The sequence below is a fragment of the Homalodisca vitripennis genome, chromosome X (genome assembly GCF_021130785.1).
Source record: "Homalodisca vitripennis isolate AUS2020 chromosome X, UT_GWSS_2.1, whole genome shotgun sequence".
Lineage (NCBI taxonomy): Eukaryota > Metazoa > Arthropoda > Insecta > Hemiptera > Cicadellidae > Homalodisca > Homalodisca vitripennis.
The window spans coordinates 94688309-94703838 of NC_060215.1; the positions used below are offsets into that span (position 1 = coordinate 94688309).

General features: G+C 31.6%; 1 protein-coding gene across 2 annotated transcripts in view; it reads right to left on the reverse strand.

Moving 5' to 3' along the window:
* Positions 1 to 15530, reverse strand: part of LOC124369588 (DEP domain-containing protein 1B-like) — a 49101-nt gene that overhangs the window by 26240 nt on the left and 7331 nt on the right. For both annotated transcript variants that reach the window (XM_046827631.1, XM_046827630.1), the window contains exons 2-4: positions 13892 to 14145; positions 5172 to 5426; positions 1828 to 1994 (exon numbers count right to left, since the gene is read on the reverse strand). In XM_046827631.1, the coding sequence (XP_046683587.1) occupies positions 1828 to 1994; positions 5172 to 5426; positions 13892 to 14112 (643 nt within the window). In that variant the 5' untranslated portion in view covers positions 14113 to 14145. The remainder of the gene's footprint in view (positions 1 to 1827; positions 1995 to 5171; positions 5427 to 13891; positions 14146 to 15530) is intronic.

The following is a 15530-nucleotide window of genomic DNA, read 5'->3' on the forward strand; positions in this document are numbered from 1 at the left end:
CTACGAACAGATTGTTGATTTCTTGGAGAGCAATTATCTTTTAAATGCATCTCAATTTGGTTTTAGAAAGACTAAATCTACTGTTGATGCATAGATGCATAGGTATTTGAAAATAAGGCTAAAAGAAGGTGACCTGAGCAAAGCCTTTGATTGTGTTAACCACTGTGATCTTATCACAAAGCTAAATTATTACGGGTTTTCAGATCCTACATTGAAATTTTTCAAGTCTTATTTAGATGATCGACAACAGACAGTTACCATCAATGGGGTAAGGTCCAAGGACATTACAGTAAAATATGGTGTCCCACAGGGCTCTGTCCTTGGACCACTTCTATTTTTAATCAGTATAAATGATCGACCTTTCTCAGTGACAGCTAAAACAATACTTTACGCTGATGATACAACTTTTATTAACATTGCAAATAACATTGGAGAACTCTCAAAATTTTCAGATGAAACCTTAATAGGTGCTTCCCAGTGGTTTCGATCTAATGGATTTCTATTAAATGAAGAAAAGACACAAAATATAATTTTTAGCTTGAAACCTTATTTGGCCCCTCTTGATAACAGTTTTAGCTCCAATGTAAAATTTTCAGGAATGTATATAGATAACCAACTAAACTGGAACCAACATACAGAATATATAAGCAAGAGGCTTTCTAGAGTTATTTACCTGTTAGATCGCCTTAAGAGTGCTGTTCCTAAAAACTATGTGAGGACTGCCTATTTTGCGTATATCCAAGCAGTTTTTCGATATGGTTTGATATTTTGGGGCAACTGCTCAGGAACTGAAGACATCTTAATTCTTCAAAAAAAAGCTATTAGAGTAATGACTAATTCTCAACTGCTGGAACATTGTAAACCACTTTTTATTCTGTTAGAGATTCAAACGGTTATGAATCTATATATATTTGATTTAATTAACTATATTCTAAAAAATACAAAATTTTAAAAATTTAATAACGAAATTCATTCATACAATACTAGAACTAAAAACAATGCTGCAATTGGTTATCACCGCCTCAGTAAAACCTTAAATAGTCACATGGTAACATCGCTGAAAATCTATAATTTTTTGGAACCTCTGGTAAATAAGTATCCACATAAAACCTTCACTAAGCTTTTTTTAGTTGGCTTTTGAAACACCCTTTCTATAGTTTAGACAAGTTTTTAGAATTAAAAAACATTACATTTTAGATATATAATAATTTTTATATGTGAATTTTGACAATTGTTTATTTACTATTTAATTTATATATCTAGGTCTAGTTTATTTTAAATTAACCTTCACTGACTAATTTATGCTACTAAAGCACTGTTTTTTTCTTTTTTGAATGTTAGTTTAAGTTTAAATTATTTTGATAAAATTGTTTTATTTTGACCATGCCCTAGGCTGCAATATGACATTGTCAATGATTGTAAGAATTTGAACGACAAATAAAGATTTATTTATTTGCAATATGCACCCACTGCCCTATGTCTTTTAGATAAAAAGAGAGCGATTTGTATAGCAGACCTCGAATACCACTTGTCCAAAACTGCACCAGTCACATGGTGCACACAGTCAAATGCTCAACCATGGCTACTAAATACAATTAGAATTAATAGAAACACATCACAATCATAACACTATATGCATTCACATGCGTTTTTATTCAACTTCAACCGCCTCCCCAATCCACCATTTCAAAGTGCACTATGAATAAATAGGAAATTGTATTAACTATAGTAAGGAATAGACATTTGTATGAAATATATGAAAGACAGAATGAATCAATCTATTACTACACTTAAAATAATAAATGGTGAATACAATAAAATACTTACATCGACGTGTAACACTGGTTATTGCGGTAAACACCCAGAAAGGCAGCTCAGTTTTCCTGCGCATTACATCATACTCGTGGCACACATTGAACATGACCCAATCACCACGTAACGTGTTTGTGTCAATAAGTAGCTCCACACTCAAAGAGGGTACGAGTGACTGTATCCTGTAGGCAGACGAGTGACCTTCAATCACTAAAAACTTATTCTTCCATAATCACACTGACTTTTCATCTAGGAGACATGAACCAAGAGGAGTTATATAATTACATATATATAATTTGTTATGTAAAAAGTTTATTATGTCCCAAAATCGCACAAAGTTCATTAATACTTTTAATGAAGTAGTACCCAATGTTACCAATATTCAAAATAATGTTTTATTAAAAGCATTTTTGGTTGAAAGAACTTAATCTAATTAACAACTTATCTGGAACATTAAAACCTTTGTAATAGAACAGTAAAACAATAGAAGTTGCACTGCCTGTTGCTATTGTCTATTTCAGTATTGAAGTAGCCCACTTTGTTTCGCTATTGTGATTTCTGTTTCTCATAGTGAGAATACGTAAGAATTGAGTAATCATAATAGCATAACAAATTGTAAGACTTAACAAACTTTCAAGAAATTATAGTTTACAACTAGCATGCTTCAATAGAACAAGCAGGTTTTTACATAATTCAGAACAATCTTTTTATTCATTAACCAAATACAATGATTTATAAAAGATATCATATAACAAATATTTTTGTTTGCAAGTTTTTTAAGAAATTATAAAAAATTAAACTTTTTAATAAGAAATTTATTTTTAAAACAAGAAAAACAAATTTCACTCAGGACAAAAAAAACAATAAAATATTTCGCATACAGCTCAAGAAATAGGAGTTTTCCAAAGCAAGCAAAAGCACATTATTTAATATTGAATAGTTTTTATTTGCGGACGGACACACACATATTTTAACTTGGTCCTCAAAGGGTTAGTAGAATAACAATAGTTATGTTATACATAATTTTTCAGCTCAAGAGGTTAGCACTTTGATTTAAAAGGTAAAAGCAGATTTTGGATTACCCTGACCAAAAATATTGAAGTTTGTGCAAGATGGATTTGGTAATTCATAATACTTTGTATTTCATTCATAGGAGAAACAAGGTCAAAAATTTAATTTGATAAAAACAAGAGTTTTCTGTCATAGGTGCAATAATTTTGGTTGTTTGGATGACTGAGACTTTTAAAATAATCCTAAGGGTTGCCATAAACAATTTTTCTTTTCTTCAAGAATGATAGGACAACAATTACAGCTGATGTAAATTGTGAAATGCTCACTAAACTGAGACGTGCGATCCAGAAGACACGACACAGAAACTTTAATTTGGTGTAATCCTCCTTCACGATACCACATGTCTTCACACTGCAGCCAAAATCTTTTTGATCACCCACCATACAGTTCTGACCTTGCACCTAGCGACTACTTCCTCTTCTTGCACTTGAAACGGTGGACATTGCTTTGAAACCAAAAAGGAACTGTATAACAGTGTTGTCAACTGGTTCAACTCTCAGGCGGCGAGCTTCTATGCAGAGGGGTTAAAGAAGCTGCTACAGCGGTATGAAAAATGCTTACAAGTGAACAGGGATTATGTAGATATGTGAAGTAGATTTGTAACTAACTAAATGTGCCAATAAAACATGTTTCTTATGAGATTATTTTTTCCTGTGACCTAACGGCACATACTTTATGAATATGCATCGTATGATCTACTCTTTCTGGGGAAATAAATATATTTTTGATTTGACTCTTAAAATATTTTCTTAATATACTCGTATTAATATAAGACTGAGAAAAATCTTGTTATGGCTTAGGAAGTTAATATTCTACTTTTTTATCAGTAAGCTATGCATATTGAAAATTAATATGTAAGATTTTTCTATTTTTTATGAAGTATGATTTATTATTGTATATTCGTATACCTACAGAGGGGTGACAAATTATTAGACTCAACATGGTTTTTCAATACGTTTTATTCATTTTTAACTTTTACACACATCTAATACTTAGTATGTAATCCCTTATATTTTATAAGCAATGCCAATCTGTTAGACATACTTTCCACCAGTTTTTTTGCAAGAATCCTTTATTTCTTGGTCATGGTGCAAAATTTTTATTAAAGTCTATCAAACCAGTTTTTGTAGTAATTTTCTCTTTTCTCATCCTGTTTTTTACTATAGCCCAAAGATTCTCAATCGGATTCATATCCGGGCTATTTTCTGGCCAAGACAGAACACTGATTTCTTTTGAATTTAAAAAGCTTTTAACTGTTTTTGCTTGGTGATATGGCGCTCCGTCGTGCATAAACACAAATTCCATCATCTGGAAACCAGTTTTTGGCCTGTGGAACCATTCTTCGCTGTTTTTTAGTGTAAATAACGTAATGTTTTACTTGTTACCTTCTTCCAAACATCCTGAGTCCAGTGTTTTAGCCCTTTTGCCCACTCCAAGCGCTTTTTAGCCATGGCTGGTGATATCTTCTGCTTCTTTCGAGGTCGTCTTGCATTTAGGCCTTCATCTTTAAGGGTTCGTAGAACAGTTCTGGGTGAAACATTGACACCATATGCTTTCATTTCCTCTGCTAACTACTTTTTAGTACTTCTTCTGTTGTTGAGAACCATGTTCTTTAGTTTCCTTTTCAATCTTTCATTCAATTTAGGTTTGCGGCCACATTTTCCAACTCGACTAGATTCATAAATTGTATTATTATTAGAGGCCCGCTTAATCCTGCTTACAGGCTTTTGTAATATATTGAGTCTTCTTGCTGTTTCCCTTTGCGAATAATGATTTTCTTTCAAAAGAACCTTGGTCATAGATATTTTACGAGGTGATAAATCTGCAGTTTTGCCTATTACCAATATATTTTCTGGCAAATGTTTTACAGGGAAAAAAGACACAAAAAAGTTGATTTATGTCAAGAAAACTAAAAAACTGTTGTTAAAATAGCTTATGCGACAACCACTAACACATCAAAGCACATTGCAACACAAATAGTAGTTTTGAGGTTATGAAAACACACATGATAAGAAAACAGCTGATTCCATTTTTTTGCTCTTTTGATAGATTAGTATAATGTGTGTACTGTATTGCACAGACTTTGAGAAAATTTGTGAGAAGTGTATACTATATAACACTAAACATTATTTACAACATTATTTACCCATGTCCATCAAGTAAAAGTACTGTTAAAATGGTGTAACAACAAAATTTGATAAAAAATCTGATTGAGTCTAATAATTTGTCACCCCTCTGTATTGTATTAATTATTCCTGCATAACCCTGTATGACCATTGAAATCTTACCTTTGTATGATAAAATCTTTCCAGTATTCTTCTTTACTTGATGATCCCTTAGACCTATAAGAAAAAGCCTCTGAAGTTTGATCCATCGGACAAGGGGATGGAAAATGCAGGTAGCTTTTTTGTCTTTTTGCATGATTAAGATTTCTGCTCAATCCTGGTGAACTATTGCTATCTATCTCCCTCAAACCCAGTCGAGGAATGGGCAGTTTGCAATTTTGCTCTTTACCAGATGAATGGAGATTACGATTCACAAATCTATATAACAAAGAACAAAATCATAATTATTAAATCAATAAATTTACATGAAACAAATGTACAACATAGAAAGGGATTTTTAAGAACTAAATTTGAAAAAAAAAACAATATATGCAGCATAAAAATATTCATCTTGTAGAACAAAAAGTATTAAGAAGGAAAACTATGTGAATCTAGTGGTACTAAGTGAGCAAGTTAACTTTATATTAACTATCTCCTTACTCTTCTTTACAAAACAGTAATATTATATTTGTATGTATGTTAAAACTATGTACGCCTCACTAGAACTAACACACTAGTTTCAGTTTATCAACCATACAGTAAAGGGGTCCTAAAAATTATCAGAACTGCATAATACCTTTTTCATAATTATTCAACTTATACAACCTATATATAATAAATAAATAATAATAAATTTTATTTTCCAAATAACAAAAATAATTACAATACATCCAACAGTAATACAATAATTCAAAATAAAGAAAACATTACATAGAATATTCAAAACAAAAATGATTTGCTCAGGCTGACCAAGTTTACACTAATCAGTTAATCAAAAGGAAAAATATAATGAACAGGAGTTTTGTTTTCATAATATATAAAAGTATCTTATAGATATGTTTTTAGAACATGAAACCTCCAAAGCAAAGCCTGATTGGAGGAAATAACGTGTACTTATTAGATAAGAAATTGCTGTCAAGTAATACAGGGCTCTATACGAGTATTCCAGTATTATTGGCCTAACTCCCTAAGAATTAAAATGGTAAATGAAATTTGAATTCTTATAAAAGACATTATTATAAATTATACAAACAATTTAATGTAAGTAAGTAGGCCTCATTGAACAATATAATATTAAAGACAGTCAAAAAAAGCTGTACCTCGAGTTAACAAAATTAACCGCTTTAACTAAACTTAAATATCTAGAATATTAACATTAACAAAGAAAAGCTCCGACCTATACTCAAGCACAAGAATTCTATAAGCAATGGCTTCACATATTTAAGAAGATACTCAAAGGCAGTTTTGAGCCATTTAAGTAAAGTAAAAGTAAAGTAAAAACTATGATATATAAACCTTTCAACAACCATGAAAAAATGAATGCAAACAAGTTTTAAATACTAGATATGGTCATCCACATTGTTGAAAGCTATTACCATATTATTGTGACAGAGGAATTCAGGATAGCAAAAACAGGTGAATGTAGAATTGGTGATTTAAATAACTTTTTAAAGAATACCTTCTTGCAGAATGTCATTTTGTAGCACTTACAAATGTTGTTTGTGCTTTTTATCCTTTTTTATTTTTTTTTTTTTAATTGTACTAAACAAATATTATAGCCTATTTACAATAAAATATTTAATTGTTGTGCCCCTTTATATTCCAATTACCTGTTACCTGTTTTTCCTATCAAGTACATTTCATTTTGATATTTAAAACTACATATTTCACTTAATTTTTTCACTTCTGGAAGGCTAAGGCTTTCAAAGAAATACATTATTTTAATTGAAATAAAAGTTAAAAATTACTAATTTTCTGTTGTCTACGATTTTATAAAAAAAAAACACACAAAGTGATTGACAACACTTTGACGATATTTTCATTAAACATTCAAACAATTTTTTTTTTGTATGACAGTTAAGAAGTTAATTTTAAATATTATAAGTATAATAAGTATTTAATAAACTATTAAATACTTTGTTTTACGTTTATAATATTAATAATTAACCCTTTGAGTACCATAATCATTTCTTTAAATCATTTACATAAAATGTTGGCATAAAAGTTATAGATTCACACACTTTTGGACGAAAAACTGTAACAAATCTATCCAACAGAATGTTATAATTTTTTTGTAATGAAGTTAGCAACGTAACACATATCCTTATGCGTTTGTTTGAAAAATCTAAAACATGGAAAACAAAAAAAAAGGTTTACTTTTTTAGTTTCAAGTTTAATGAAGCAAATTTTATGGTATGTAAAATATTTTTTGATGTTTTTGAACTATACCATGTGAAATATCATGAAAATCTAAGCAAGTTACATGCATGATATTGTTACTTACATGGAAAGTAAACATGATAATGTGTAAGCCAAAATAAATTTTCTTGAAATAAAACATGTCGAGAAAAAGACATTGTAAAAAAGATATTTGATTTAGTTTCATATTTATTGTTTTATTTTTGTAGAAAAAACTATTTCAAGGAATAGTTCACTAAAATGAAAAGCAAATTGTTATAAATAATGTAAATAGTGAAATGAAACATGCCACTAATAAGGAGGCAGAGTTAAGGCTGTTAAGCCCTCTCTACCACTGAATCTCAAAGCATACACTGAAAATTAACAATGATTGAATACTAACTAATAAATGTAAATATAATTGATTTATATAAAATTAATTGAAAAACATAATAATATAATTCTTAACGAAAGATGAAGAAATAAACTTAACAATGCAAAAGAGAGAAGATAAAGAACAAAAATACATTCAATCGCTCTTGCACACAATCTGATCTCACACACACCGCAAGCACCACTGCCCGTCACCCCCAAAAGCCTTCCAGTAGCAAGACCCTCACCCTCACTCTGAAGTACGCATGACCCTCAATACTTCTGATATCATCAGGGAGATCATCCAAAGGCAGCAAGCCTGAACAGTAAACGACATATGAATTGGAATTGGTAGTAAAATGCTTACCCTTCTTATAGGTCGTTCACTATTTTCCGAGATAAAATTGAAATTATCGGACAGATAAATAGGAGATTTAGTTTTGATAGTTGAGAGTAGAATAGAAAGAATATGGAATTGGCTTAGTTATTGATGTTTTATGAGTAATAACAAATGAAAAAATTCTGAAATGTGCTCAAGGCGTCTAAGATTAAAATTTGATCTAATGCAGTAATTCTGTCTGAGCATGTAGAAGACTGTCCAGTTGCTCAACAGTCAAATCACTGATCACGACATCACAGTAGTTAATGTGTGGAAATATAAGTATTAACAAGCATAACTTTAAATATTGAATGGCAAATACAAAGCAAACTATGAATGCCAGCAAAGACTTTATTGCATTTTTTCGTAACATGGTCAGTCTATTTTAGGTTTGTATTCATAGTCAGTATGAGATTCATCAGTTTGTTTTAGTAATTTAGTTCACGATTATTAAGTGTGGTATCAAGGTTAGTGCGGTTCATCAATCTCAAGCTATCTATTTTCTTTGTTTGCAACGATAATGTATAACAAACTTTTGTCTTCACATTTGGTTTCTGGGAAACAGCCAGACTAGTAATTCTATTTTGTCTTCGTAAAACTCAGTTACGGTATTGTAACGCAATAAATTAAATAACACTAATAAGAATAAATTATTGGTAGTGGTATATTTGACCAATATATAAAATTATCTGCAAATAAACAAACAAACACAGCATGGGATACACTTCGTTCAACCACTATATCAACTAAGAAGGAACACGTTTGTTGTAGTTATAAAGATATTTATTGACCAAGGAGAAAGAAAAATAGGCAACTAGTATTTATTGATTCATCAATTGAATACGGCTATGAAGTTAGATGCCTCAAACTATTAAGGAGGGAACATGGTGCTGTTTTATGTTGTGGATTGTGTTTTCATGCTCCATGAATATTTTTTTATACCAAATCATGGCAAGTACTAGGTAGTATTGCCACAGTTATTCTATTCTATTCTATTATTTTAGTTTTGCTGGATCCCTTCAGACAGACGTGGACTCGAAATTCCAAGAGTCAAGTCTCTTACAGTGTCAGATCTCAGGTTTGCACCAAGCGGAAGGTGCAATGGAGCTAAAATCAACATTCGCAGTACTATTAGTACTATTTTTTTGCTCGTACCATTCTGAACTCGTTTAGCACACTCCATTTAATTAAGACATTTTCTTCTCTATTTATCTTGTGCTGTTTTATTTGTTACAATCTATATTCAAATAAAAACAAGACCATCTGTCACTCGAGTGAGGGGGTTAGATTCTGCAAGAACTCGGTACACCGCACATCTTGCATGTCATTTCCTAGATACTTGAACATACCTTGTTTGCTTCCTTCTTTTATAGAGTAGTAATGTAAGAAATACTAAGGTTACAAATATCTTCACACTTAATTCTGCTACAATAAGGTATTCTGCTCTTCATTTCATGGTTTTTCTAGCTTTGATATAATTATAACATAATTCAATGTTTTCAAATGCCTTATGAACATTTTAAGATTATTATCAATATATATTATGGAACATTGTTGATGTATTTCAAACCTGATCTAATATTTCGATACTAGAAAAATACTTAGTTATGTAATTTTGTATAAAATTCATTAAAAATATAATCACAAAATTGCATCTAATAATAATTTTCAGTCATTTTATCAAAAAGTAATTATTGGAGTCTGACTATACTTTAACAAGTACAATGGTACAAAAATCATACATATCAGATTAAAAATAAGGTCAGGGTGACGTTTCAAAATGGTTGTATGGACTAAACCGAAGATCATTAAGCGGTACTATACCAGCTTTGAGTTTTACCCCATAAGATCACTATTAAACTTCTAACACCTTCACTCCCTTATGTTTGGTCATAGAACTATAAGAGGTGTCTCATTGTTATGAGATCTTATTACGTATCCAAATCCTTTTCAATTTTTATTGTAAAATTTATACTATTTGAATATTCAAATCAAATCAAATCAAATTATTTTTATTGTTGAAGACATTTACATGCATAACAATCGTCAGTGTACATTGAAAATGAACTAGCCTAGTTTCTAAAATAACTAAAGGTCCTTATCAATTAGAAAACAATTAGTACTATAATATTCCTTTTCAGATAACAAGCACTTTATCTTCCTCCTAAATGATATTGAAGTGTTGGCCTCCTTGAACCCAGATGGCAAGTTATTGAAAAATTTTATGCAAGAGTAAAGGGTTTGTTTTTCAAAGAATGTTGTTGAATGTTTTGGAAGAGTTAAGGAATTTGTACCGCGGAGATTATAATTTGACTGTTGTACTGGAAAAAGGTGTTTGTTTTTAAAGACAAATGTCAAACATTCCAGTATATATAGACTAGGAAACGTCAACAATTTATTTTGTCTAAAAAAGCCTCTACATGACTGAGAACGATTGAGTCCACGTATCACTCTTATGGCTTTCTTCTGGAGGGTAAACAAGGCTTTAGTCTTAGTGGATTCATGACCCCATATGATCAAGCCATAACTCATGTAAGTGTAGAAGCACCCATAGTAAGCTGTCAGCAAAACATCTTTACTAGAGAAAAGCAGCCAATCTTCGTAAGATGAACAGACTGCTGCTTAATTTTTTAATTACTTTGTCGATGTGATTGTGAAAGGACAAATTACAATCAATTACCAGACCCAGAAAATCAGCGCTGGGACTAGGACTAAGACAAAAGTCGCCAATGACTATATCAGAAGAGTTTGCATCTGTTCGAGACGATCTTAAATAGAATTCAACAAGTTTTGTCTTCTTTACATTTACATGAAGTTGGTTTTTTTTCCAGCCATTGCAACAAAGAACTACTCTGAATAAATATATCAGTTTCTAGTCGCTCTCTGTTTCCATTGGAAATGCTGAAGGATGTGTCATCAGCAAAAAAACATAAGTTACCCATATTTACAGCTATAGGGATATCATTCACAAATAAGAGAAAAAGTATAGGTCCGAGAACGGAACCCTGTGGCACACCTGTCAAAGTAGACAACTCCTTCGACTCGTATGTGCCCAGGCAATCCGAACTGTCAATATATGGAACAGCCACCACTTGTTTTCGGTTGAGCACAAAAGATGAAACCCAATTCAAATATTTTTTTTAATATAAAAGCTTACATAATTCTACATCTCTTTTTCTATCTGGTTCTGAGTTTTTTTATATAAATATATATTACGTATTTACAGCTTGAAGCAATCCATTAGGTTCTTACACGTGACGAATCTGGCACGATTACAGCATTGTCAAACGCACACTCATATAAATAAAAAACATAGCGTAGGCCTACACGGGAACAAAACCAACCAGTCCAGCACAACACTCAACTCGTCCATAATATTAGGTCATCTCCATATTTTTCACTTTGACACCTAGGTGAATTTTTAATTAATTAATTAAATGTTATGTGTTTCTGTGTGTGAGCCTATACTGTGATTTTTATTTTTTTGAATGTGCATTTGACAATGCCATAATTCTGCAATACTTGCTTCAAGCTGCAAGTACATGGTATAAGATTTAATTCTACAATTAAAAATAAGGGTGTAAAAATTTAGATTTAACATTGTTCTTATGGGGGTTACAATCAAGATGGCCTCCAGTACAGATCGCTCACTATTAACAACAGGTTGAAGAGCTGTTTTAGCTGGTGTTTAAAGTGAAACCCATGTCAAATATTATGTAACCCATAGTTTGAAAACCTTTATACTTTACTTTCACAAGTAGTTGATAAAAGTTACTACACTGTACCAGTATTTTTCAGTATTATTGTATTAAAAAAAAAATACAAGTACGTTTAGTTTTTATTTTTAGAAACCACTGTGTATAAATGCAATCAAATCTATGTAATACTTAGAGACGTTATATAAAATTAATTTAAATACAAACAGAATTGTTTAATATCACAAAACCTTGAGTCCAAACGTTTATCAGTAAGAAATTACTTGAGTTTGACTCATTCATTACTAACTTGACACTATCATTCTATGTAATTTCTAGATAAGCTATGCTTCAGACACACAAATACTGTTGAACCAAAAATGCTGTCTACGATACAGAATTATGTTTATACCCTAGAGCCTCCATGAATGCAACTGCCGACTTCATTCAATACACAACCTCAATGAAAATCCAAATGAAACTTGAATATCCCCTGCTGTATATAAGAAAATACTAAAATCTGGAGTTCTAATAACAAATAGAAATTGATTATGTTGGCTGACTTAACATTTTTTTAAATTGACGACAGCCAAAAATTAGAGGAGGAATGAATTAACCCTTCCCACGCCGTAGACATTGACCAACATGTCAAATACAGTTATATTATATATTATATATAATATAACTGTATTATATCACCCAGCAGGGATCACTTCTGGCTGGTTTATACCTACCAGTTGAACCCACTACTGGGCACAGCAAAAACCGATGTGCCACTTCAACCTGGGCAACCTTATGGATGTCCAGTAGCGGCACATCACTAACCGCAAATGTTGAGATTCTGGGGTTCAAGGGCAATTCGATAGGCCTAGTCTACTGTGGAAGAAGACTGTTGGAGTTGGTGGGGTTTGTTCCCTTAACTCAGAGGTTCTTGTTAACCTCAACAAGGGTGTGCCACCCCCTGCCTACTTTGACTGGAGAGGCTGGTTCAGAGCTGGCCTCCCCTTCTTCCGGGATGACTTTGAGATGTAGTGCCCTAATTCTTCCTCATGGATCTCGATAGGAGGCGGCCCCTACTCTCTAACCTTACCCATCCTGAATATCCTATCACTCCGGAAGCAGCTCTAAGGTTCTTACAGGACTAAGTGCAATTTATAAGCTTCTTGTCCTAAGAGAACAAAAAAAAAAAAAAAAAAAAAAAAAAAAAAAAAAAAAAAACTGTATTATATATATTATATTATTATATATATATGTTATGTATTATATATTATGTCTCTTGGAGAGATTTTTAGTAAACAAAAGGCCTTCAAAATGCCCGGTGCACACTCCGTGCTTATAGCGGTTGCCCAGGAAGTATTAATAAACAACGTTTACTCTGTGGCAGGTGGAGGGGAGCGCCCTTTGTCTAACTCTGACCACCTGATCTTCTGTTCTGCGTCTCCTACAGATCCATAACGAAACATATCCGTGGCTTGTATTACTGCTTTCTCGGTTGTCACAAGTGCATGTCTACTACGTATCTCGTTATTATTCTTCAATGTGTGGTAGTGTTTGTAAATATTCTTTTTTATTTTTATCAATAAATACGCTAATTTTAAGTAAAATGCTCTGTTTTATACTGTTTATACACAAATCGAGTTATTCAATCTGCAATTTTGTAAGTATTTAAAATTTAAATGTTGCTGAAATTTAAATACTATGAAGTTTTCTCCACCATTGGAGATCAAGGCATTAGAAAAGTTTAAGTCAGGTCACAGATAACACTTTTTTAAACATAAATGTAATCTATAATTAAAGTATTATGCTTTTAATGATTTTGTGTAAAGTTGTCAAAACTTAAATACTTCTATTGATTTTTATAGCAATCTAAACACAATTCAATATACTTGTAGTATTTCTCAGGGTTGGCTTTGTATCTCTTTAAATAATCCTAAGAAGTGCCATTAAAGTGAAAAGAATATTAATTGTTTATTCTCTTGCTAACCATTTATTACCATTACCAACCTTTCACCAAATTTAAAAGACATCAACTTTCTACAAAATCTGATATTTAAACTTACTCAAACAGTCCACTGTCTTTAAAGGTGTAAGTGCTTTTGACACTGTGAAAGACTCCGGCCTTGAGGAAGTGCTGCAGCAGCTGGCGTGTGCCATCAATAGTAACTTTCTTGCCAAATCTTGGATTGTTAGCTAGCGCCTTGCTGAGCCAATCTACGGCCTCCTTGCCAGTAAAGCAGTTGTCATAGTACCTCATGCGGTAGAAATGTCGCCGTGTTGGCATCCCATTCTGGAGAATACTCACCACCTCGTTCCACTAGACAAACATATCAAAACGGATATTTTACTGTAACTTCAAAAACCACTCTTCGATCATTGATAAGTCTGGTCAGAAACTGCTTTGATAATTTCTTTTATATAATTTAATTTATTTGAGCCAAGCACAATGTCTTTCAACAAAGAAAAACACAACAAAAACAATCTAATATTAATAATAAATGAACTTAGTCCTCCAACTAGCTATTTGCTCCGTAAAATTAATTGATTATGGAGTTACTCATTATGAGATAAACTGATGATTTTTATTGTTAGCTGTTGTCACTCATTCCAGTAATAATACAGGGAAACAACCATATGATTTATACCATCAGAAATATGATGAACAGCTGAATAACATGATACCTTTATTGGTTCTATTATTTAAACTGTGATATTCGTCAAAAAACCAGAGGCAATCAGTTTGTGTGTCTATACATTGCAACTAACTCGCTATTTTTTTTTTATATTGGTAAATAAACAGTGGAAAAGTAATATAAATTGGGTATTTACTCAATAGTCATTTAATTACCCTAAAACACTGTATTTCTAGTATTTGAGCATTATACAACTTTTTATGTTTTGGTGAAATGCTGAGCACACAAGAATTGAAGCAGTATTTGATGCCTTAAATTGAAATTATCAACAACATTTATTCTTCAAAACTAAAATTAAGTAGGTTATGATTAACAACCTTTTTCACTGCTATTGTCTAAGTTTCTAAAATGCTATTTTCATGATATATATATACAGGGTGATTCGGTTAGTGTTACCGGCACTTTCTGAGCTGATTGTACTATAAAAAATAAAGAAAAAAGTTCATATAAACATGGGTCCGGAAATGCTTCCTTACTGGGTTATGGCCAATTGAAGATTTCACCAAAAATTGTGTGCAGGAGGTCAAATGATGATTTGCCGCGTGTTTATGAAGAGATATTTATAGGCGAATGCAACTTTTTCTAACGGATTTTTAGATGAGAAATTGAATAAAGTTCATCTCATAGCTGTATCTCATTTAGTTTTTTTGTTATACTACAAAAAACAGAAATAAAATAATTTTGAAAACACTTTTTTAAGGTTTAACGGACAATTATTTTGTTAAATAGGCATTGAAGACCCACATTTTTACAAAGAAACTTGCAGAAAATTTAATTCTGAATAAAATTATGTGCCACACGGCTATTAACAGCGAAGTATTAGTTTCTGGAATTTAATTTTACAACAAACATTCTACCAAGCAAGAAATACGTATTTAGTAAATAAACACCGTAATGTAATGTAATAAGGTACACAAATAACTGATTAGCATACAATTGTAAATACGATTTTAATAGATTAATGCTCAACTAAAAAACAATAATACTATTACTTTTTAGGACTATCCAA